The sequence below is a fragment of the Calliphora vicina genome, chromosome 4 (assembly GCF_958450345.1).
Source record: "Calliphora vicina chromosome 4, idCalVici1.1, whole genome shotgun sequence".
In the NCBI taxonomy this organism is placed as follows: Eukaryota; Metazoa; Arthropoda; class Insecta; order Diptera; family Calliphoridae; genus Calliphora; species Calliphora vicina.
In genome coordinates this window covers 106,531,470-106,558,245 of record NC_088783.1, presented here as the reverse complement: position 1 = coordinate 106,558,245, position 26,776 = coordinate 106,531,470, and the positions used below count along the sequence as shown (strand labels likewise).

At 30.4% G+C, this 26,776-nt stretch overlaps 1 protein-coding gene across 2 annotated transcripts; it reads right to left on the bottom strand.

The window, feature by feature from the left end:
- Positions 1-12,943: 12,943 nt before the first annotated feature.
- LOC135956902 (uncharacterized protein DDB_G0284459) lies at positions 12,944-24,740 on the bottom strand. Of its 2 annotated transcripts, XM_065507506.1 has the most exons (7): positions 24,689-24,740; positions 24,282-24,373; positions 23,605-24,207; positions 23,168-23,290; positions 21,831-23,071; positions 14,184-14,309; positions 12,944-13,926 (listed from the first exon to the last, which is right to left on the bottom strand). In XM_065507506.1, exons 1-7 carry the CDS (start codon positions 24,700-24,702, stop codon positions 13,009-13,011), a joined length of 3,117 nt encoding a protein of 1,038 aa, XP_065363578.1. In that variant the 5' UTR covers positions 24,703-24,740; the 3' UTR covers positions 12,944-13,008. The 2 variants fall into 2 exon arrangements, with proteins under 2 accessions (XP_065363578.1, XP_065363577.1); XM_065507505.1 differs by having other exon boundaries at positions 21,831-23,290.
- Between the last annotated feature and the right edge of the window lie 2,036 nt (positions 24,741-26,776).

Below are 26,776 nucleotides of genomic sequence, written 5' to 3'. Positions count from 1 at the left end.
TGTCTTTGAGCCATTTATATCTGCTCAAAGACAATATTTTATCTCCTTATAAGGTTGGAAATTGATGGACGTTTATTTACATTTATTAAGAAAAATTGTTCATGTAAAAAAGCCAGATAGATAAGTATTAAGCAAATTAAACGCAACTATACCACTTTGTAATTCCTTTATCTCTTTGGTTGTCGTTTATCTACATTTAATTGAACAAGTTGAACATGTTATAAAAAAAGTCATAGAAAATTTCAAATAAATAGATGGAAACAACAGAATTTAAAACATTAAAATTTTAATTTTATTTCATCAACAAGAATATGTCACAATGATACCGAGAACTTAAACCATACATGGTTTAGTATGATCACGGCTATACAAGTGACAGGCGTATATTGGATAGGATTAGAAAATGTATACGCTCTTAAACAACTGACCAAAATTTGGATCTTCCTCAAAAGGCAAGGATCCTGATACCGTAACTGGCGAATATTGGATAGGATTGGAAAATTTATATACCCATACAAAATATGTTTTTTTTGCAGTAATTGAGGCATGTTTGAGTATTAAACTTAAATCATACTTAGTTGGAGTATGTTCACGGCTGTACAAGTGGTAGGCGAATATTGGATTGGATTGGAAAACTTATATGCCCTTATTATGTTTTGTAGCAAAAATAAAGGAAATATTACAGTTAGCAAGTGGCAGGCGAATATTGGATAGGTTTGGAAAATGTATATGCCCTTAAACAACTGACGACTACTAAGAGTCTAACAGTCGTTAGGATGACTTCACTACAAAGTCCTGCCAACAAAGAAACCTTTGCACTTTTATAGCAAGTGGCTGGCGAATATTGGATTGGATTGGAAAATCTATATGCCCTTATTATGTTTTGTAGCAAAAATAAAGGAAATATTACAGTTAGCAAGTGGAAGGCGAATATTGGATAGGTTTGGAAAATGTATATGTCCTTAAACAACTGACGACTGATAGGAGTCTAACAGTCGATAGGAAGACTTCACTACAAAGTCCTGCCAACAAAGAAAACTGCACTTTTATAGCAAGTGGCTGGAGAATATTGGATAGGATTGGAAAATGTAAACGCCCTTAAAAACAAGTGTCTATGAGCCATTTATATCTGCTCAAAGACAACAGTTTATCTCCTTATAAGATTGTGAATTGGTTAATGTTTATTTACATTTATTAAGAGAAATGGTACATGTAAAAAAGCCATTGGATATTTTAAATCTGCCATACTTCTAGATATATAAATAAGTTAGAGGCAAAATAAAAGAATCTACACCATTTTGCAACTCCTTTATCTCTTTGGTTGACGTTTATATTAATTTATATTTAATTGAACAAGTTGAAGATGTAAAAAAGTCATTGATAATTTCAAATAAATAGAGGGAAACAACAGAATTTTAAACGTTAAAATTTTAATTTTATTTCCTCGACAATAAGGATAGACTCAATGTTTAATACCGAAAACTTAAACTATACTTAGTTCGAGAATGTCCACGGCCAAACAAGTGACAGGCGAATATTGGATTGGTTTAGAAAACCTATATTCCCTTATTATATATTCCAACAGACATAAAGGAAATATTATAGTATAGCAAGTAGCAGGCGAATATTGGATAGGTTTGGAAAATGTATACGCCCTTAAACAACTGACCAAAATTTGAATCTTCCTCAAAACGCAAGGCTTCTATGTATCGTCCATTCTATTCTGAAAAGATCCAAATAGTCATATACGTTACTACGAGTTGAAAACGGAAACATTCGGTGTTAATTGCGCGTCATATCTGGAAGGAAGTTCACCCATTAGAGCAATGTACATTGATGATGGATCTTGATACCGAAATCTAATAAGTGACAGGCGAATATTGGATTGGTTTAGAAAACCTCTATGCCCTTACTATGTTTTCCAGCTGAAATAAAGGAAATATTATAGTACAGCAAGTGGCAGGTGAATACTGCATAGGTTTAGAAAATGTATACGCCCTTAAACAACTTGTATGTCAGAGCAACCTGATAGTTTTGTAATTGTGGATAGTAGCAATATCAGTACTGTGACATAAGTTTATGCTGAATTGCAGATTAACTGCAATTCTTACCTTTAAGTTATTTTTTAAGATTTAAAATAAAATTAGTTTTGAAAAACCAACAAAACAACTCAGTTGTTTCATTTACATTTGTGGCGCAGTCACTGGACAATATATCTAACGATATATTGCGAACCTAACAAAAATAGAAATATATACTAAACAGTAAATATGAATACAGAACAAATTCTACACAGGATCGACAATTGCAAGAAGAAATAATAAAGGATCAACAACATCAGTTGCTGCTTCAAATTGAAAATGCACAGAAATAAAAATACAGATAGTTCTAATTGTGATTACAAGTGGTAGGTGAATATTGGATTGGATTGGAATACATATATGCCCTTATTATCTTTTCCAGTTGAAATAATGGAAATGGCAGGCGAATATTGGATAGGATTAGAAAATGTAGACGCCCTTAAACAACTGACCAATATTTGGATCTTCTTCAAAAGGCAAGGCTACTATGTGAAGGCCATTTAAATTCTGAGAAGATCCAAATAGTCATATACGTGACTACCAGTTGAAAACAGAAACATTCGGAAACATCACACTGTGAGCGAAGGTTAAGTGTAAACTGCAGAAATGCATACGTTACAGTTAATGCAGATGAAAAAAATATAAACAAAACAAACAGAAGAATAGATGACAACTTGTTTTTAAAAGCCAAGCCTGTTAACCGTGCTCGTTCTTGTTCCACCGCATTGACAACAACTAATGATTGTCAAACGAAAGAAAATACAACAGCTGTAAGTCTGGAGATACCAGAAAACAAAAATCTTTTATTTTCTGGTATTCTATATCAGCTTCACACTGATTACAAATAAAATTAACCCATTAAGCGTTGCTATGCAATAAATAAATGAAAATGAAAAAAATATCTGGCCATTAGCTGATGACGTACAGGAAGTTCGCGCATCGCTGGATCCAGATACCAAAATCTGACAAGTGACTGGCAAATATTGGATAGGATTGGAAAATTTATACACCCATACAAAATATGTTGGTTTTTTTTGCAGAAATTAAGACATGTTTGAGTATTAAACTTAAATCATACTTAGTTCGAGTATGTTCACGGCTGTACAAGTGACAGGCGAATATTGGATAGGATTAGAAAATGTAGACGCCCTTAAACAACTGACTAAAACTTGGATCCTCCTCAAAAGGCAAGGCTTCTATGTATCGGCCAATTCCATTCTGGAAAATCCAAATAATTCTATACGTGACTACGAGTTGAAAACGGAAACATTCGGTGTTAATTGCGCGTCATATCTGGCAATTAGCTGATGACGTACAGGAAGTTCACCCATTAGAGCAATGTACATTGATGATGGATCCTGATACCGAAATCTGATAAGTGACAGGAGAATATTGGATTGGTTTAGAAAACCTATATGCCCTTACTATATTTTCCAGCAAAAATAAAGGAAATATTATAGTATAGCAAATGTCAGGCGAATATTGCATAGGTTTAGAAAATGTAGACACCCTTAAACAACTGACCAGTATTTGGACCTTCCACAAAAGGTAAGACTTCGGCCAATTCAATTCTGAGAAGATACAAATAATTCTTACGTCACTACGAATTGAAAACGGAAATCTTCGGTGTTCATATCTGGCCATTAGCTGACGACGTACAGGAAGTTCACGCAATGTACATTGATGATGTTCTGACTGGATCTATATACCGAAATCTGACAAGTGACTGGCGAATATTGGATAGGATTGGAAAATGTATACACCCATACAAAATATGTTTTTTTTTTGCAGAAATTAAGGATATACCGAATATGTTCGCGGTTATAGCAAATGGCTGGCGAATAGTCGATAGGATTAGACAATTTATACGCCCTAAAAAACTATGTATTATGTTTTTGAGAAGGAATAAAGTAAACATTAGCAACTTAATGTCAATTGTTAACTGATTGTCATTTATCTAGAATTATTTAGACATATTAAAAATGTAAAAGTCATTGAGGATTTGAAATACAGATAAGTACGTAAGCATGAAAGAAGTCAACACACCTACCACGGAAATCCGAAAGCTACTTGGAAATGAAGTAGATAAAGAATGTATTTATAAGCGGACCTCCATTGGTACGAAAATATTTACTCCTAATGAGACGCAATATAAGGCCTGTAAACAAATTTTGAAAGAAAACCAAATAGAGTTTCACTCCTATAATTCTAAGGATAATAGATTATATAGACATCAAAAAAGAATTGATAAGTTACAACTTATCTTCCTCTTTTGTAATGGAAATTCCCACTAAATACAGCTCAGTTCAGTGCCGCCGCAAAACTTTCAAACCCTACCTCGCTTAAAAATGTGAGAACAATTGCCAATGTAATTATTACTTGGAAAAAATATAAACCAAAAAAACGGTGAAAAACCGACACAATGTTGGAATTGTTTAATGTATGGATACGGCGGAGAACACTGTCATTGTACTGCTGCATGTATGAACTGCATCATAAAGATTCTTGCCCATTTAATGCATGTGAAAAACGGGCTGCAAAAAATATGGCAAAGACAGAATAGATCATGCTACTGAGTTGCCAACCTTAGGTAACAAAAACCAAAACATCAGCAATAACAGGGTTAATAAGTCAAGTTAAAGATGGTTCTAATCTCTTTAGTATTGATGAACTTTTTGAAATACTGCAATGGATGATTTGCAAAGATGCACATCGAAAGTGTGCAGCAAATTAAAGTAGTTATGTTACATTTCCAGCTTAACAACTCTCATTGTTTTATCAGTTTTACTTTTCTGGATGGCCGCTGAATGACAAACTAAAGCAGTTTTATGTGCCCTCATAAAGCAAGTGGTTAACGTAAACACCATCATTACTGAAAAGAAATCCAGCAACCACCCTAATCAAAAGCCCTCTGTATCAATAATAGAAACTTCAATTGGGATTCAATCGATGAGGAAAGCCTTTAATGAATCTTAGGTAAAAAAAAGTACAATGTAGATATAAACAGACTATCTGAATACTGGAAATCCTACTCTGTAACTATGGGAACAGGAAACACTTTCATCATTCCAATTGATCTTAAGGTAGATAGGGTCCCTGCTGACATTCCAGATATAATTCAAGGAACAGACTCATATGAAGATTCAGAGCTGTGGATGTGTATCTGGATAGTCGGAACTTTTCGATTGATTAAGAGTACTGATGAGGATTATAGAAGAAAATTATTTAAATCGTTTACGGTTAGTGTGAAAAACTGATTGTCAGAAATTAATTGCTGCAGTGGATATGTACTTTAATAAGTTTGATAAAGACCAAAGGGGAATTTTAAGAGTTGCAACAATCTGATCATAGTTCTGAGATTGTGCTGCATTAAAGTCTTACAGATATGATAAAGAAACATCATATTTCCCATATCACATGGACCTTGGTCTATGCAATCGCAGTGCTTTCTCAGCTAGGCTTAATCCCGAAATTCACTTCTTCTGTAATATAATCGGAGTAATATGTGGCGTGACTCGATGTCAGAATGCACGAATGATAATAGAAAAAAGTATAAATGATATTTTGTCAAACGCTAAACTTGTCGGATAAGTTTTCATGGACCGTATAGATTACAAAGTATAATTTGAATTGAACAAAGGATTATCTCAAAGAGATAAAGATGATATGGTGGCCGCATTGTCAGATATCCCTGAAGAAGAAAATTAAAGAGAGGAATATACAGCACATAATACTGTATCCACATATGAAATATCAATACCATCTAGCAAAAATCTCAACGAATGCTATACATGGTATGAGTAGAATGCTACCTACCGAAGATCATATTTCCCTTGCTTAATCCCGGAATTCACTTCTTTTGCAATATAATCGGAGTAATATGTGGCCTGACTCGATGTCAGAATGTACGAATGATAATAGAAAAAAGTATAAATGATATTTTGACAAACGCTAAACTTGTCGGATATGTTTTCATTAACCGTACAGATCACAAAGTATAATTTGCATTGAATGAAGGATTATCTCATAGAGACAAAGATGATATGGTTGTCACATTGGCAGAAACCCCTGAATAATATCAATACCATCTAGCAAAAATTTCAACGAAAGCTATACATGGTATGAGTAGAATGCTATCTACCGGAGATCATATTTCCCTTGCTTAAGCCCGGAATTCACTTCATTTGCAATATAATCGGAGTAATATGTGGCCTGACTCGATGCCAGAATGCACGAATGATATTTGAAAAAAGTGTCAATGATATTTGCTCAAACGCAAAACTGGTCGGATACGTTTTCATGAACCGTACAGGATCGAGTGTTACAGTGTTAAGTATAAAGTTACAAAATTTTAAAATGTGTTAACCCTCCGTCATCCCTTTTTTCGCTTCAGTTGCATAATGAACTTTGAAAGGTACAGACAATAATTTACGGAAGAATTTTTATTTATTCGAAAAAAAAATGGATGAAGTAGAATTTATTTATAATACGCGATTTCGTAGTGGTAATGTGAATTTCAAAAATTCGCTCGAATCCGTTATGCCTACAACATTCGAAATCAGAGTATACATGTTATGTTTTAGTTGCTTACCTGAAACTGTGTAAGACTTTTTTAATTTAGAATTAATTAAAACTTACTTTACTTGCACATGGTACTTTGAGTTACACAAAGTACCATGTGCAAAGTTGTGAAAAACGTAAACAAAATACAAAACAAATTGTGGCCCAAAATTTTACAATTTTAAAATAAAATATGTATATTTTTTACACTTATTTTGAGAAAATATCAGAAAAATACGTATATTTTTATTTATTTATTATTTTACTTCATTGCTTTGTTTAGTTTTACCACAAAACGGCAGTGTTTGTTTCTTTTCGATAAGAGATTACCAATAGACAACAACTTCGAGTAAATACGTTTCGATAACGACTGCCGTGATCCACGTTAACTACATTTCGATGACAAAGTACTGGATTTCGAATGCGGTGATTTAGCCCCAGGTAGAAGTTAATGCCAAGATGTGTCATAAACTTCTGTAGGTAGTAGGGTTAATATTCAAGATTTTGGTAATCTCATGAAAATTTACACTGCAACAGTTTCGTGATAGGAAATGAAAATGAGAAATACATACAAATTTAAAGCAAAGGGTTGCTACAAAGCACAAAGTCTGCTAATAGTTTGTACTATCTACTAGGTTTAATGGCCAAACAGATGCAGTAATTGTTTTGTCAGCGAAATGGTGGTTGGATATTTTAAACTTTCTTAATAGTACATTTCTTAATAAAAATCCAACTGGCCAATAAATAAGTGTTAAATATTACGGCAATTATGTGGATTTGTTTGGGAAAATATTTGAGGTGTTTAAGAAAGTGACTTTTCAATTCAATATCTTTTCAAAAAAAGTACCTGTCTTACAAAAAAATACTTTTTAAAACCGGATATTTATAAAAAAGATCCTTCAATAATAAGAAACTTTATGAAAAAAAATAACTTTATAAAAAAGTAGCCTTTTTAAAAAAGTACTTTTGCTCTAAAAATATAATAGACTGTCTTTAGAAACAAAATACTTTATAAAAATAGGCCCCCTTTTTAAAAAATTAATTTTGCTTTAAAAATTATAAACAAATAATCATCAGGAGTAGCATAAAACTTAAAGCTATATAAAATTTAAGTTAAACAATTTAAGCTCAAGCTTAAAATATCATTCATTAATTGGTTGTTGTTTATAAACTTAGATTTAATTTTCTATACAATTTTGTTTAACAAAATTGAGTAGAGTTTTGTGTAGTATTATTAACTATATTCTTATTATAAAATATTAAGTACAGTTATATGTTAATAATTATATGTTACACTAAATAATATATATTAATAAACAGACTAAGACAGACATTGTTTACTTTGCTTTAAAAAGTCTTTAAATTTTAAGCAGATTTTGTTTATATAATTTAATTTACATTAATATAACATTTATACAAGATTTGCAGGTTTTGCTTGAATTTAAACCAAAAAAAAAATTATAACAATTGTTTATTTTTTGTTTTTAAATAATTTGTTGTATTATTTTATTTAAATTTATTGAAGATTTGTATGCAATAAAATGCTAAAAATATTATTATTTAAAGCATTTTAATTTTAATATTTTTTGTTATTTTGTTAACTTATTAACTAAATTTAAGGATTAGACAAGCTTAAATTTAAAACTATAAAGTGAAGGGGGATTAGTAATCTTACATAATAAAGCTTAAAACTAAATTAAAGTATAAAAATTATATGGCTTAAAAATTATAAAAAATTTAACTTATTTCTAATAAAAAAAGGCAAACAAATTAAAAATTTTTTAGGTTGTAAGAGAAATTTTATAAAATAAAAATGATTTATTGAAATAAATGATTATTTTATAATTAAAAATAAGCGAAATGAATGAAACTGGAAGTGCTATTAAAAAACAATACAAATAGCACAACCCATTTAAAAATTAAAAACAATAATTGTAGTATTTAAAAAATGATCGGTTATGTTTAAAACAAATAATTCTGTTTTTCTTTGTTAAGGTCAAGTTTTAAAGTCTTAAACAAAATAAATTATGAACAAATCTATTTAAGGTCAAGCAAAGTGTTTTAAATTACTAAAACGTATAGAAACTATGGTCAAGTGTAAATTTACAATGGTCAAATTATACAAATTAAAATTGTACAAAATAAAAATTTTTTTAAAAAAAAATTAAAACAAAAATACATTTTTCTTGTAAAATCATTAAAAAAAAAAACAGTAAAATAAAAAATTTAAAATAAATTCATTTAAAAACAAAAAAAGAAATTAAAAGCAAAATATTCTAGAAAAGAAAATGTGTTTTAAGTAAATAATAAAATACAATTTTCGTTTATTGTAAGAAATGTTTTTGTTTTTTTATATAAGTATATTGATAATTTTGTCCAGTAATATTTTTTTAATAATTAGGTGCAAGAAAATATTGTTAAAGATTTGTTAAGGAAAAATTTAAACAAACAAAATTAAAAATCAAAATATTACAGCTGCCAATTAGATTTTTGGAAATTCCTACGTTTGCTAGGTAATATAAACAAATAAATGTTTAGATACAATAGGATTTGGTAATTTAGAAATCAAGTAAACCGTATTTTTGATATTCTAAGAAATTTATTTTAAAACTCTTTTCACCTTTAATTGAAATAAGCAAATGATTCAAGAGAAATTAACTATATTTTATTAAAAAACATATACATTTTATTATAAAATTTATATACCTGAAAGAGACTCTGAAATCTCTAAAACTAAACATAGAAATATGTAAATCTGGACTTGCTATATAGTTTAGAAATTAACAAACCTACAAAATTTTAATAAATCATTATAATTAAAGTTATTGATCATCATCTCATATCTAAAAATTTGAAATTTTTATTGAAAAACACTGAAAAATTATTTCATAAACAAATTTTAAAATTCATTTCCTGTCAAAGAGCCTGTAAAATCAGGCTCTTTGTGTTTAGTTCAGATAAACCAATTCCAGTTTAAAAATAAAAAGATAACAGGAGTAGTAGATACAATGGAACCTCAATAAAAGAATGTGGTAATTGATCCCCTATGTAGTTGAATTATTTGTATTACTTTATCATAAAGAAACAATGCTTCAAAGAGTATAATGTTTTTGCCATCAAAGCCATTATCTGTTTAGCTCTTGTATATTAACAAGACTTGTTAGCAAAGAGGAGTTGGGCATTATAAGCAAATGGTAAAATATTACAAATTCAATATGTTACAAATTTTTTAGTGTATTTTGTACTTGGATTTCTATAAAATTTTCAATTTTCATACCATTTGATCATAATTATAAGTCTTGCTAATTTACTAAAGTCTAGCAAATCCCATTTTTATACATTTTATGGCTGTGGTGTTGCAAATTGTAAAATTTTTGCTAGACAATGTTTGCAAGTTTTACTATGTAGTTGTTTACTATGATCAATGAATTCCTCTAATCTTATCAAAGTTACTACTTTTTGGTTCTACTATGTTTCAATTGTATTAACAACCTTGACCAATTTTATGAAAATATCAGGAAGTTTTTCTAGAATTTGTACATATCAAAATCAGTAGGGAGTTAAAATTTTAAAAATTCAGTGACAAAAATGTGCCAAATAAGCTGTAAAAAAATAACTATTGGAAAAACATATTTAAAAAATTATCGTAAAATGTTTAAAAATATTTAAATAATAAATAAATAAAATTAATCTTTGAAAACTTATTTAGAAAATCATTAAAAAAATACAATTTAAAAAAGAATTGCAGAAAGTATAAATCTTCCAATGTTTCATTCATTTGTGGCAATATTTAAAGAAATTATATAAATAGGGACAATATAACCTAAGCATACATATTTAGTTAATCAACAAAACCTAATTCGCATTTGTAAAAATGTATGCTGTGAAATGTTTTTCAAAATAAATTACAAAAATTTAAAAAACACTGTGGAATGAAAATTGCCGACACTTTAGAAATTTATAGGGTGTTTCCCAAATGGTAAGGGCTTGAATTGAACGCATGGTAATTTCCTTTTCTGAAAAGTACATGGATTTGGTAACGTGCTGGTACCTTTACAGTCTGATAAATTTTACCATGTTGAGACATGTTCATATCTCCATTATACACCTCCCCTTTTTTGATCTTTTAATAAGCACTTTGACATTTTTCTGAAAAATATTGGAGCGATATCTGGATCAAATTTATCAGTTATAACATGCCTTAGATCTTAAACTTTATCCCTGGATAAACAATTTTACAATTAGAAGACAAAATTAATCTAATTTCTTTATTTGTATGCTTTGTTTATTTATTTCTTGGTTAGCGTAATTATTTTACGCCTACGAAAGTTTCGTACTAGATTAAAGATAAAATGCAAACTATTTCTTTAATCTAGTACGAAACTGTCATAGGCGTAAAACGTTTACGCCAACCACGATAAGGGTGATTGTTACTATTTGATTAGTATGTGTATGCTTAGGTTATTTCGTGCCCATTGTTCCTATTTAATTAGTATTTGTATGCTTAGGTTATTTCGTGCCGAATGTATGAATTATATAAAACAATATTGCCATTTAAATTATCTTTTTTGTATAACTAAACTCTATTGTACTTAGTTTTTCCTTATTTATGTGGTTTATGCTTTGGGTTTTTCAAGTATTGTAAAAACAAAAAGCATTCGAATTACCAATATATAAAGACCCTAATTTTGTAAATCACTTCACCAAAGTGATATTTATGTGCATAGCAAAAACAAAATTTTACACATTTTAAAAATTTTGTTTTTGTTTTATATACATACAAATTCTGAACCAAACAACCGCATAAACATTCGAGCGTTGATTTGCCTTTCATAATTTGAAAATTTTGTACATAAAACAAAAACAATTTTTTAAAATGTGTGAAATTTTGTTTAAATATCACTTTGGTGACGTGATTTACAAAATAAGGGCCAAAGGTTTAGACTAGTAAACAAATTCTTGTTACGGCAAGCTCTAAAAAATCTTGAAATCTTCATTTTTGGCGCAGCCAAGGTTGCTATAAATGTAAGACATCGATACCCGATTTGCTTACATGCGTTTTATCGAAAACAAAAACAGCACAATTAAATTTAAATTTAATCAATCAATTATGAAATCAAAAAGTGACCATAACCATGAAATATGGCCACTTTTTAAAACCCTCCAAAAGACTTTTTGGTCTACTTGAAATCTTTGAGAATTAAGTTTATATTCACATTTATTTCAGAAAATATCGTCCAATGTGATCGAAACTTTTAAAATTTAAATTAGCAATCTGTACAATATATTATAGTAAAAAACGGTGATAGAAATTCACATACAATTCAATCCTTTAACCTTCGCTTTACCAATACCCACCCGGGTGACCACATCGATTTTATTGGTTTAATATTTGTTTTAATTTTGTTTCGATTTAAATGAAATTTGTACTCACTGAACAAATTCTAGAGTTCTAGAGAATTTAATAGAACCATTTTAAACTTTTTATAAGGTTTTTTCAATTTTTTAAAATTTCGTTCGTCGCATATATTTATAGAAGTGTAGTGTCACCCGGGTGGGTATTGGTAAACCATGTACATAAAAAACCTTTGGTAAAAAGAAGGTTAACTGATTCGAAAATGTTTATATCTGATTTGATGATGTGTCTTTTTTCTTTAAATGTGATTTAGATATTCGCTGCTTTCATAAATGTTTATAGCTGGCAGCAACTGTCAAATACACAATCCGCCTAGAAACCCCATTTAAATAGGACATATGAATTGAATGTACAAATTATTCAGCTATACCCTCTACTGGAATAGGCTGCTCTTTTTGTAATCTCCTATTTATAAAACTTTTAATTGAAATTAACTTAACAACTTTCCCTTAAACTTCTTTAACAATATTTTCTTTTACATTACAGTTTTAACTCAATGATGATGAGAAATCATCTTTAGCAAACAAGCATATAAGTGTTATAGTTGATTAAAAAAAATATTTGCTTAAATAAAATAAAAAATATTTTGTTATACCTTCTTATACAACGTTTTTTTTTTTTTTTTTTGCAAATATTTATATATATTGATATTGTTTGTTGGTTAGATAGTTTGTAAAACTAACTTAAAATATATATAAAACTTGCTTTATATAAAAATCAAGCTTTGTTTTGAGTGATTACACTTGTTTTTCAATATTTGTTTTAATTAAACGCATCAGCAATTTGCTTAAGAAGCATTGCAGTATTTATATAAATTTGTAACAGGTGAACAAGGAGGTTTAAATAACTATTAAACTATTGTGAGAGAGAGGAAAAAAAAAACACATTATCTTAAGAGCAGAAGTGGAAAGAAACGAAAAAAAAAATAATTGAGGAATCTAGAAATATAATTTAATCGTGCTTTAATACAATCCTTTGTGGTTTACGTTTACTATCAGAATTTCCACTTGAACTGGTACCGGCAGTTGAGGGCGACTGCTGTCTACTGTTGCGTACATCTAAACGTTCAAAAACAGCTCTACGTGAGTTGCTATTACCACCACCACCACCACTATTGCTCGATGAGCCCATATCGCGACCTCTACTAGTAGAATTTGTTCCAGTCGATCCAGAAGAATTAGATGAGGTTTTTAAAACGACTCTACGATTTGTCGAACTAAAGCTAGGCTTTGAAGTTCCATGATTGCCACCGCTACCACGAGCATTCATAGACTTCCGGGCAACATTGTGGGATTTGACATTAGGCTCAGGCGAGGGTGTACGCGATTCTATACGTTGTTTAGATGCTGATTCTCGAGGAGGTGTGGGATCGGGCGAAGCTAATAGCATTTCTTCTTCATCTAATAGTAGATCGTCTTCGTCATAGTCCAGCTGTACTTCATCCTCACTGTGTGATGACATACGCCGTTGTGACTGTGACTGTTGATGAGGTTGAGGTTTTATAGCCGCCACCGTAGCTGAAGATGAATCTTTTTTGAACACCGGCTTAATAATAGCAGTATTTTGACTAATACTATTTGAGCCGCCGCCACCACCGCGTTCTCCACTCGTTGCATTATGTGTCAAATGATCTGTTAGAGTTTTCTTAGCTTCTGGCAAAATTTTGGCCGTTGGTATGGTTTTTCTTTGTGTTGGTCTGCCATGATCATTGTCGTTATCATTGTGTTCGGCTGGCCGCTTTTTAAGCGAAATTATTTTACGTTCGGAAACTACTTCTTTTAGTTTTTGTGAGTTCTGCTGCTGCTGATGATGTGTTGTTGGTTGTGGAGGCGTGTCATCTTTTTGTTGTGGTCCACCACTACGTTTTTCCTAAGATTTTTGTTGGGGAATTGTTTTTGTATGAATTTTTGTTTCTTTTTTTTACTTTGGTTTTTAAACGCATTTTTAATTTTTATATTTTTTAGGGAATTAAAATCTAAATTAGTTTTCTCTTAACATATAGATCAGCTTTAAAGGATTTTATTTAATTTTTCTTTTTGTAAGAAACGAAAACTATTTGTAGTTTTTTTTTGGGGGGGCGGAATTTGATTTTTATATCTAAAAATGGATATTTTAATATAACTTACCTCGTATTGTTTTTCTTCTGCAGCCCGTCTACGTTTCATTTCTTTGTCACGCATTATTTGTTCACGTAAAGCCTTTTGTTTTTCAATTTGCAAGCGGTAGGCACGAGTTTCTTCATCTTCCTCAACCTGAAATTGTTTTAGAAAATTTGTAAGAGCTTTGGTAATTTTTTAAAAGTAAATCCGAATTGAAATCTATTAAAACAAGAGTGCTATATATTTGAATTTTATAAACCCTGCACCAAAGTATATTTTAAGATAAAGATGGAAAACAAACAAAAAAATCATTTTGAAGAAAAATTAGTGAAAAAAAATTGTTGGTATAAAAATATAGGTTAAAAATATTATTCCCGATTTAGAACCATTTTCGGTCTGAATTTCTAAAGCGGTTTGAAGTTTATTTCATTAAGCGCTTCATATCTTTAAATTTAAATAAAACTTAGTATGTGTGAGATATCATCAAAATGTTTTATACGTTTGAAAGGCCATTCGCTGGGTGGCGCGCATCCGAAACGTTAAATTTTCCAAAACTATGGCGCATAAATCAGGCTGAATTTGACCGAAGGCATGGTTTGTGTTGGATTTAAGGGCCGCTGTGGTTTGTGGCTTATTCGAATAAACCGGCGACTTAAGAAACCCCCACAAGAAAAAGTGTAGCGGGGTCAAATCACACGATCTAGGTGGCCAGTTCATATCACCTCTACGTTACATGATCATGTCTTCATGTGGCATGAGCTGTGTCGCACGTAGCGCCGGCCTGTTGAAACCACATGTCGTTAGTGTCCATATCACCCAATTCATCAAAGAAGTTGGTAATCACTGGCGCCGCCTGCCCAAAATCCACACCAAACTGTGACTTTTTCGGTTGCATTAGACGCTCTGGGATCTCCTGTGAATTGGTATCCTTCCAAATTCGATAATTTGGGTATGTTGACGAACCCATTCAGCCAGAAATGGGCGAAACGCGCGAATCGTTGCCCGAACAAAACACCCATTTTGATAAAACAATTTTATCGTTTGTACGTGTTGTTGAATGCTATATCCGTCCTATTGGAACACTCTTTATAAGTCGTAGAAAGGTTTTTGAAATGCCTTTCATTTTATATCTATAAAGTTCGCTTAAAATTAGTTATTATCCGCAAAAGATGAAAAGCTTTTCGAGAGTCAGACCTAGCTCATTATACTTTATTGAAGTTTTTTGATTGATTTTGAAACTCCTCCTGGTCCTATAAACATTAGGGCATATGGTTTATGCCACTAATTACATTCAATGATTACATTTTTGTTAATTCAAATCGCATATAAATTATTATTGGGTTTATGACTTAAAAATTCGGTATTTTGAAGGGTACATGTCTGTCATTTATTCTCACTTTGATATTTAACATTATAGTGTAAACAACAACGTTTTTTTGCTTCGAAAATTACAAATTTTGTGACAACAAAGCGTCATATGCGAGAAGTTTTGCTTTACTTCTTTAATTTGAAAAAAGTGCAGCTGAATCACACCGATTGCTCATTGAAGCTTATGGTGAATGTGTTTCATCGGTTTCAACGTGAGAGGTGGTATAAATATCGGCCAGGCCAGCCGGAAAAGTTTAAATACCAAGAATTGGACGCTTTACTCCATGAAGATTGTTGTCAAACTCAACAAGAGCTTGTAAAATATAAAATATTACAATAAATGAAATGAAAATGAAAAAAATCATTGGGAGCTACTCAATCAATACGTTTGCAAGCAGCAGGATTCATCCAAAAGCTGGGAAATTGGTTACCATACGAATTGAAGCTAAGATGTATGTCTGAAATGCTGCTTCAAGGCTATAAAAGAAAATAATTTTTGCACCAAATCAAGACTTGCGATTAGGGTTCTTGATTTCTCGGACTGAATACTGAATTAATACAAAAAAAATGTAAATTTTGTTCGTATAATTTTACCAGCGATTTAAAAAAAATAATAACTATATTTGGTTGTACAATATTGATCTAGCCTTTTTAAGGGTTTCTTATTTAGAGTTTAGTGAAAAAAAATTCAGTTAAATTCAGTTCAATCTGTTGCTAGAACCGAAAAAATATATGGATAGATGATCCATCGCATCGAATCTGAATAGTGTAACTTTGAAAAAAAGCTTATAAAGAGATTCCTGACAAACATTTCCCAAAAATTTACAAAAAAAATATTCCCGGGAATTCCTGAGAAATTTCGATACGATAACCCAAAGCTTATGAGATCGTATATGAGCCTGACAACCAGCCGAATCGACACCAAATCCATGGCGCTAAGGGTTCTATCTATTATGAGCTGCTGAAATCTGACAGACCATCACACCATGAAGCGAGCATTGGCAGAATATGGAGCCAGACATTAAACCGTAATATTCCATAATGACGTTATATTTTGCAATACATGTTAAAAAGTATTTAGAATGAAGTGAAGTTGGAAGTTTTGCCTCACCCGCCTTATAGTTCAAACCTTGCCCCGTCCGACTCTATTTGTTTCGATCGATACAGAACGCCTTAGAATAGAGTATCCAAAATTGAGAAAACACTTGGGGGATTCAAACGGTCTGCTATTAGGTCGTATTGTCATAATGTCGTAAAATATTTTTTTAGTTTAAACAACTTCTTGTTGTGCTGCAAACAAAAAAAGTGTTATTTTATGACAAACCAATAAACATAGTTCAAAAAGTCTTATTAGTTTATAACTTTTTTGTTTGAATCCCAACAAAAATTTGTTTAAACTAAAAAAATATTTTATGACATTATGACAATACGACCTAATAGGAGACCGTTTGAATCCCCCAACTGTATATTAAAACAGTATTAAAGTTACAGTTTTCAGAATACGGAATGGTGTTATCATTTGCATCAGAAACTTTCACATTTCGCCAACATCTGCCCGGTGGTATTTTTCTGCCTGGGAGGTTATTATTATTTTAGGCATTTCTTCATATTAGGATAAGAAGTATTTGTTCAAGGATCTTATGTGAGTGCTTTATAATTTATCTATTACACATGGCATTTCCTACAAAATATTCCTTAGCAAAACCGAAAACTACTATTTTTCTTAATTTTTTAAATATCGTTCCTTTATTTTTGTTTTTTACTTTTTTCTATTGTTTAGTTATTAATGTACAAAAGTACACATACAAAAGTATGTACACTTAAATTAACGAAATTGTCAAAACACTTAACATCAAAATTAAATATTTTTGGTGCATTGGCAATTAACAACATAAAAATACTTCAACATTGTAAATAAATAACAGTTAGGTAGTAAAATGTTTACCTAGAACCTAGTGTTTCAGTTTTTTTTAAAGAAAAATTTATTTGTTAAATTGTTGTATGCCTATGTGCACACTGAAATCGACGCTACCTGTACACTAAAGTGCACTAATAGCCTGTTTTTAGAACATAATCTAGTAAGTTGAACGAAAATTTAGCATGTGTTTTGTTTTTGTAACAACATGTGTTCTATTATTGTACCTTATCATGATATTTATGTTTGTCAGTTTATAATTGTAATGTACATAATGTTTGTATGCGTAGAAATACATAACACACTAAAATTAATGAAGAGTATTAATGTCCTTGAAAAGTACTAAGATACGTTGGTTCAGCAGCGCTCAAAATAATAGCACCACGACTATTATGTAGTTATAAAGTAATACTATTTAAAATCTGTAAAATTAACTCTAGTTGTTTTTTTTTTATTATTATATTCAAGTCCTCTAAACTTCCAATCTGTATAAAAAATTGAAAATTAGATTCAAAATAGCTGGCAAAAAAATGAAGCCCAGAAATATTTTACTTTTAACCCTTAAATGCATGATTGTTACTTTTATTTTTCTATAAAGTATCAAATATTTAGTTGATTTTTATTTAATATATTCATTTAGCTTTAGTTTGATTTAGAATTCCTTAGCTGATACTTTTCGTACTCCATTTGATTTTGCTGAAGGAGAATCTGAATTAGTATCAAGCTGATTTTCGTCTAAAATTAAGTGGAACTGGAATGTAGACAATTGTTAAACAAATCATAAACCATAATAATTGTTATTTATTTAAAAATTTTCTTTCAACATTTTTGTTTATTTTAATCGATTTCTAACTTTGATTTAACAAAATAATACCAAGTTCAAGATCAAATTTTAAATTAATAACAATTATTATGATTTGTAATTCGTCCCCTTAATTAAAACAATAGTGTATAATTTTTTTCCAATTTCGAAATAATTGAGTTTAAAATTTTTATGTTAGTGACATCTGGAACAAAAGAAATATTTCAATTGATCTTTTGACCCACTTTGTGGAAGTAGAATTTCATCAAATTTTGACCACATATTGAATCAGTTATGTAGATTCTTATTATGCAATGTTTTATACGAATTTATCTTCGTCTTCCCACAAATTGTCAAAGTTTTTCAGTTTTTATATCGAATTGGTATTCCAAATATATTTTTTTGTTTCCAAAAAATACTTTCTTCTATGATTTTGATTTCACTACAATCTTGTGGCCTCAATTTTTTAATAAAATTGTGATTGATAGCACTGAGCGACAGCCGAAATAATCCGATACAGATTTCATCCAACACAAAAATACCGTTTTCTTTTATTAACTATCACTTTGTGATATTCGGACATTTAGATGGTCAAAATGCATGAAAAAGGTAAACAAAAAATCCATTTTCCTTGATTTATATCTAAGTATGATGTTATCAAGCATTTAATCATATAAGGTGGAATTAATTATAGCACATATTCAAAATATATACAGTGCCGGTCAAAATAATAGCACCACAGAACCTTAAAGCAATCAACATGGAAAATATTTTTATTTTCATAATGATTTTAATTAAATATACTATAAGATCGTTAATTAATCTCTATTTCTTTTATGAGTAAAGTTTTCTTTAAGAAAAATAAACTTTTCAATCAATTATATGGTATTTTTGAAAAATACCCAGATTTTGTGCAGTCAAAATAATAGCACCATCGTAAGAAATTGTCGAAAAAAATATAGAATATTTATGTTTTCGATTTAAAAAATCGCCATAATATTATAATTTGAATTAATTTATATCGAAATTAATAAAATTTAAAACAAAAATATTTATTTTACTTTTCAAATTTTTTTTAGTAACAAAAAAAGTGGTGTATGTGAGCTCTAGTTTAAAAAATTATGATTTCTGAACATACAATTAATTAGCTTAATTCAGAAAAAACTATTTATAGATATTTAGAAATGGTTTTAAAAAACATTGCGTTGAAATAAAAATATAAATTTCAGGTTGCGAAACCGCTTATCGCTTTTAATCATAACACTCTTGGCCCACCGTTTCGAAAATCAGGCATTTATGTTCTGCACGGTGGTCAAAAATGGCGACTAGTGTTGCAGTTATTCGCTGACCATTACATATCAATAACAATATAACATCCTCTATTAAAGGTAAAATTTCCAAAGTCACATTACCATTTTTCAACATTCAAGTACCAAAAAACTTCTTGGTCAAATAATTAAACAAATTATATTGTTTGATATCAGACTTCTATAGAATGTCCTCCGAATCCAATTTCAACTAAAATTTAAGATAATATATTCATCTTTTCTTACAAACACACAAATTTTAAAATTATAATTTGATCGTGGTTTTTCTACTATAACATTCGAAGAATATATTGAATATGTGGAATAAATAATTCAATATTATATGATCAAATGCTTGATAAAATCATACTCAGATATAAATCAAAGAAATTATGACCTTAGAAATGATCTATGGAATGATAAATTGATATAAATTTGGGTTTCAAGCTAAAAGGTCAATGTCGTGGCACAGGATGCGATATCCCCAAACATAATTTTATTAAAGTCACAAAAAGGGTAAAAGGAAACCAAAAATATTTAACAATTTATTTTGGGGAATGAAAAAATATATTTGGCATACAAGTTGGATACAAAATTTTAAAAATTTTAGAATCTTTATGGGTAGGAGGTGGTCAGACCGACCAAAAAATACGAAAACAAAAGGCAGCAATATTTTACTTTTAATAATAACGTGTTAAGAACGTTATAAACCATAATAATTATTACTAAATTAAATTTTGTCCTGGTTAATTTTTGTTTATTTTAATCGATTTTTATCTTGGTGCTATTTTTTTTGACTGATGAATTTCGTAGGTAGTTATATATTATGTTGTTTTTCTTTAAAATTTGCTTCTAATTTTCAAAATTATTTTTAATGTTTGAAAGTTTATTGAATTAAGCATAAATTAATACAAAAACAACAAAAATTAATTTAACAGTTTTTACGTAATATTTTAATATAACAATATGAATGTTGTGGTGCTATTATTTTGACCGCAGCTGTACATCGAATGTTAGAGTATACAAATCAGGATTAAACCAATATTTTAGAATCTCTGTGTTTTATTCATCTTATCGTGGATTTTTGATCGCAATTTGATTTAGAGAAGCCTAACATCAAATAATAATTTTTTATTTAACTTTGAAAATTTTACCTTTCATAGAGGATATATTATTGTAATTGGCGAAAATTTTCCAGGATTTAAATCATTTAAAATGTGTGATCTAGCAATGGTCAGCAAATAATTGCAACACCAGTTGTCACTTAGAGGTAACATCTTTTTTGTTACTTTTTTTGAAACAATGGGCCAATAGTTTTATAATTATATGAGAGATAGCGGTTTCGCATATACAATTTCTATTGGAACGCAATGACTTTAATATTAAATTTTATATGCTATAAATATTTTTATTCTAAAGTTATCATTATTTTTAAAATTAGAGTCTACATAGGGCATTAGTCTTTCCAATACGGTAATTTTACTATAAAGAATTCGTTAGCTTAGTGCCCCTTTTCACAAATATTACAGTTTTAAATATTTTTAAAATCTGCCTTTTCTTATTTGGTTTGATTTACGTAAAAATTCAAATATTTGAAGCAAACAAGAAGTGCACTATTTCTTTTTACATATCTCGTTATAAACAAGAGGACTATAAATTTCTCGGGAGAAAAAATTCTTACATAAAATTGACTGGATTTTATCCAAGACTTCAGGTAGGGTCACACATGGCAATTATTTGACGAAAAATACGTAACCACTAAATAAAATATATTTGAATTCTTTTATTTATTTCAAAAACTCGTTTTACTTACGCCTATTCAAAACAAAAAAAAATTGTTTTATTTTATTTGATGCTGTTTGAATTTACAAAACACTTGTAAGAGTAAACACGTCAAACAAATTTGTGCTAATAGAAGTGGTTACGATTTTTTTGCCATGAGTGACCCTACCTTTAGAATATTAAAAAAATGTTTACCAAATCTCACAGAATTTAAATCAATTTGCATCCAAAATAAGAAAATAACACATGATTATATCGATTAGAGCAAATACTTAATTATTTGGTTTCATTTCTATATTTTTGAATTATTGCTTTACTTTTGTATATCGTGTTAAAAATACTATTCGGAATAGGTTACAAAATCGAAACTTTTGCAAATTTTGATTATTTTGTACAGCTTGTTTTTACAATAATGTGAACAATTCTAGATGATAACACTCCCTGTAGTCTAAACCAATTTCCACTTAAAGTGTAAATAATATAAATTGACAATAACTTACCTCTGATTTATCACGATCATTATTATAACGTCCTCTATTGCCACCAAAATTACCACTTCCGCCACGATTTCCAGGTGAAGGTGAATTGCTACGACGACGTTTACCATAATTGCCACCGCCGCCACCTTGATTACGATTCTCATAATCACGATCACGACTGTTGGCACGCCTAAAACGATTAGGAGCACCCGGTCGATTGCTGTTATTATAACCACCTATTGGCCGATTACGATCTCTGTCACGATCTTCACGGTCCCTGCTGCCAGCACGACCTACGCGTGTATTCTTATCATCGTTGGTAGGACGATCACGATCAACTCTTTCACGATCCCGTTCGCGTTCTCGATCAAAACGATCATTGCGATTGTTGGGACCACCATTGGGATGACGTTTTGGTGGTGTATAACTACGTTCGCGAGAAACACTGCGTGGTGAACGGGAACGAGAGCGTGAACGACTGCGGCTGCGAGATCGTCGACCGGGCGAAGCATCTCTGGCATGACGTCGTTTCTCAATGTGTTCACGATTTTTATTAATGAATTCCTCTTGTTGACGCAATAGCTCCTCATCGCTTTGTACCCGAGGCACGTGGGAGTTTATGGCGTTCATGTATTGAGTTTCTTGTATAAATTTACTGGTGGCTGCTTCAACACCCCCCTTAAAATTAGGATTAATAAGAACTTTACGGGGTGCTAGCGCAGGTGCAGCTGCAGGAATTTGACCAGCTGGAGGTTGGTTTGAAACGGGAGGATTTTGACCAGGTACAGAGGGAACTCCAGGTAATGGTTGTGGTCCAGGACCAGTTTGTGGTCTAATCTGATGGGGAGGAGCATTGATAAAATTACCCTGATTAGGCATAGCATGAGGTGGTAAAGCTTGTAGGGGAGGTCTTTGCATGCGCATGCCAGGACGCATACCGGGCGGCAAGCCCATCGGACCTTCTGGTCTAAACACATTACGAGGTCCGCCAAATTGATGCTGATTGAATCCACCAGGTCCCTGGCCACCATTATAATCATGCGGCACCTGAGAATACATGTTATTGGGATTGGGATGTCGAAACCCTGCCATGGGACCTGGTCGAAAACCAAATGGATGTCGTGGCCTATGGTGTGGATTATTTGGGTCATGATTTGGACCTGCCATATGCCCATGAGGTGTATTCTGTAGGGAATTGGGAGGGAGTTGTGGTGCAAAAGGATTTGTATTGGGTTGTTGCGCTGGTGGTGGAAATGGTTGACCTGGAATAAGAGGATTGGAATTGGGATGTGTTAATGTAACTGTAGCTAAACCGCCCAAATGCGTAAAGGGCGATGGTGATAGCAAGGATATATTACCATGTGGAGGGAAACGCAACAAGGGACGTTGGAAAAGAGGAGCAGGACCTCGTAAGGGGTGGCCACGTAATAGCGGTGCACCATTTCTTTTTTGATGGTAAACATAACGATTTACAGATTTTTCTAAAAAAAAAAATAAAACAAATAAAAATAATAAATTAAACTGATAATATGCAGTAAATAGTAGTAAATAATTAAAATTAAGATATGATTTTCTTTTTAAATTAATATTAAAGAAATTAAATTAAGAAATTATGATTTTCTTTAGTATTATTTATATGTTTTGGAGTACTATTTCTTGAAATATTGACTTAATTATAAAAAGTATACAACGTGTCATTGTAATAGTATTTAAATCTAGAAAATGCTTACTCAACGAAATAAATTAAATTAATTTATACTGATAAAAATGAGTATTTAAAATTTGTATAAAATACCTGGCGAATGTTCATTGCTGTGCTCAAACGATTCTCGTTCACTAGTTGTCTTTATATTTGTACGCTCTTCACGTTCGTCCTCATAATCCTCACGAGGATCTGATACATCACCATGACTCATGGTAACACTTGCACTTTCTTGTGAACTTTGTATTATAGAAGAGGCGCAAGAATCATTTGTTAAGCTGGCTGCAGAGTTAGATATAGTTGACGATTGATCCAATTCCATTTCTTTTCCAGAACTGGGTGTAATTTCTAATGCTACAGTAGGATTTACAACAGTACTATTTGTTTCCACGTTGTTAATAGGTGTGACATTTGTTTGTTCAGCTGGTGTTTTGAATTCTTGGGTAGATGACTCTGCAACCACTGGGGCTGAAGTTTGTGGTTGTTGCTGCTCTTCCATAGCAGAGCTTTCTTGTACTTTGTTATCTTCATTTTTAATATTTTCTGTCTGGCAGGGTTTTTGTGGTTCAATTGGTTTTTGTTCTGCAACTTGTTTTGGTTTTGCTTTCGGTTTATCTTTGATTTGTGATTTAACCCATTCCTCGGCTTCAGATTTTAATTTTTGTTTTTCTTCCTTAGAAACATCTTTTTCTAAATCTACAAATTATACACACAAACATTAGCCGATGAATATATACAATTTATCATTATCAAACGTTTACTGTACTCACCATCATCTGAAAGCAATAGTTCATCTTCGTCAGCTCCTATCAAGACCTGATCATCTATAACATCTCCTATATCATAATTTAATAAGTCATCACTGAAACAAAACAATAATAAATTAAAAATTAATATTATTTTCAAGTTTTATCATTAAATTGTTAAAAAAAATATTTTTCTACACTTGACACGCAGCTGTCGTAAATTGTTGACCCCCACTCCGCGATTTCCCCTTAAAATTACAAAGAAAATTTTTTTCACTGCGAAATTTCTTTGAAAGTTATTCCCATTTAAGTTATATTTTATATAAATTGTGTAAAGCACTTTATATTAAACACTTTGTTTATAAATTCAATTGAAATAAACAATATTTATTATTAAAATAATAAATAATAAAATTTTTTCTCACACTCACTTTAAGTCAGACATTTTGATAATACAGCATTTTTACTAGTGGTCGCCAGTGATGGCTATTGAGCGATTTTTAAGTAAAATTTAGTGGAGATAATGTGCATAATGAAAATTTGTGCGATTTTTGCAATATACTAATAAAGTGATATTCAAAAAATAATTATATTTTATTAGCAAAAATTAATAACCATATTGTGCAGATAATTTATTAAATATAAGACAAATTTACAATTATACACAATGACTTCAAAATCCTATAACTTCTAATCTAAGAGAAAGCTAGTAAACTTCTTAACATTTTTATAAGTTTTTTTGGGTTTCAGTGCAATTTCATTCATTCAAAAAGACATTTCATGCAAATATGCAGTAGTAAAATACAATATAAATATTACCCCCATTATCACGAAGTCTGGTTATATGTTATCATATAGTTAAGCTGTCACTTAAAATAATTGTTGTATGAAAACTGTCATTAGAACTTTAGGTAAAAACGTAACTACGCATTTTGATAATGAGGATAGAATTTATAAAATTATCAGAAAAAAATAGATTTAGCGGGTTTTTATGAAAAAAGTTGCAAGCACCGGTTGGGTGCAGTTGTCAATTTTTATTTTTTGCAATTGGAAACGGTATTATCTACATTATTAGGAAGTGTTTGGAGAAACATTTGTAACTCATGTTGATACAACAGTGTTCATAATAGTGCATAATAATGCAATGGTGTCAATGGAAATGAAAATGATAAATAGTTGCGATTTTTTATTGTATAACTGGAGATGTTATCCGCAAAAACATTTAATTTTCATCAGATTACTTGGGGGTTACACGATCAAGTTTTGCCTTTCAAGTTTTAATACACTCACACTTTTTTACTAATACACTCACACTTTTAAGAATTGAAACGAACTTGCATTCAATTTCACATTCAAGTTGGTGTTCAATTTTTCATTCAAGAAAACAGCTGATTACATTTTTATGTCCAATTTGTACTAAAATTGTTTTCAAGTTGCGTGCTGCCTACGTCACCGCTTTCAATTTTTATAAATTTTGACAAACAGTATATGTAAAAGACTATCAAGAAAAACTTGATCGTGTGGCTGCAGTGTTAAGAAACTGCGGATTGAATAAAAGAGGTAATTGAATTAAATAAAAAACAAACATTTCACAAACTAATACGTTTCTGAAAAATTCTAGGTATTACTTTTTAAATTTTATGTTGACTATAAAACTCATGGACTGTCAGGATATTACTTAATATAAAAAACAATAGCAGTATTGCCCTAGCAGTTTAATAAACTGCTATTTTACTATATTGGCAGAAACCATAAACAAAATACATTAGAACAAAATTTTATTTATTTACACTTTTTAAAATGATGTGTAATTATTTGTTTGATATTATATTTTTGTAAAATAAATTTTGTTAAAAATATATACAGTAGCCCAATAAAGTCTACATACAGGAATTCAAATTAAATTATTTGAAATAACTTATTTCAAAATAAGTTATTTGATTTTTTTTTGCTAAAATCGACATAAGACATGTATTATATATCTCATAAAAAAACTGTTTTAAATTAAAGTAACATAATAATTTTTCCTGTATGTAGACTTTCTTAGGCTACTGTATAACAAAACGTTTAAAATAAGGCACAGACAAATCCATCGAATCAAGATGAAAATTCGTTTCAAATTCAGAAATGGTCCACATTCCAAATGTTCGTCAACAGAACAAAAAGGTACGTACACAATATGTAAAATTGTCTGTCATTAGCGTACTCTTTTACTACGCTAGAAGCTCCACATCATAGATAATTATATATAGAGACGAGACACTTCAATTTGTCAAACAAAAATACAACAACAAATCATATGTTTGATACAACAAAATACATTGACTAGCATGTATTTTGTTTTGCAAGAGCTACGTTTTTGACAACAAACTTGGGTTTTGACAATTTGTTACCATATGCTCCACATCATGATTTTAAATATTTACACCAATTTTACATATTGTTTTTATAGAAAATGTTTCCAAAAATAATAATAGGCGATTTTTCATGATTTAGTGCTTTTTGATATTTACAACGCT

Excerpts from the sequence above, each read along its gene's own strand:
- LOC135956902 (XM_065507505.1), bottom strand. Across the intron at positions 24,208-24,281 it reads ACTATTGCTTTCAGATGATG|ATTTAGAAAAAGATGTTTCT; the intron begins GTGAGTACAGTA and ends TATAATTTGTAG. Across the intron at positions 13,927-14,183 it reads CAGAAGAAAAACAATACGAG|GAAAAACGTAGTGGTGGACC; the intron begins GTAAGTTATATT and ends CAAAAATCTTAG.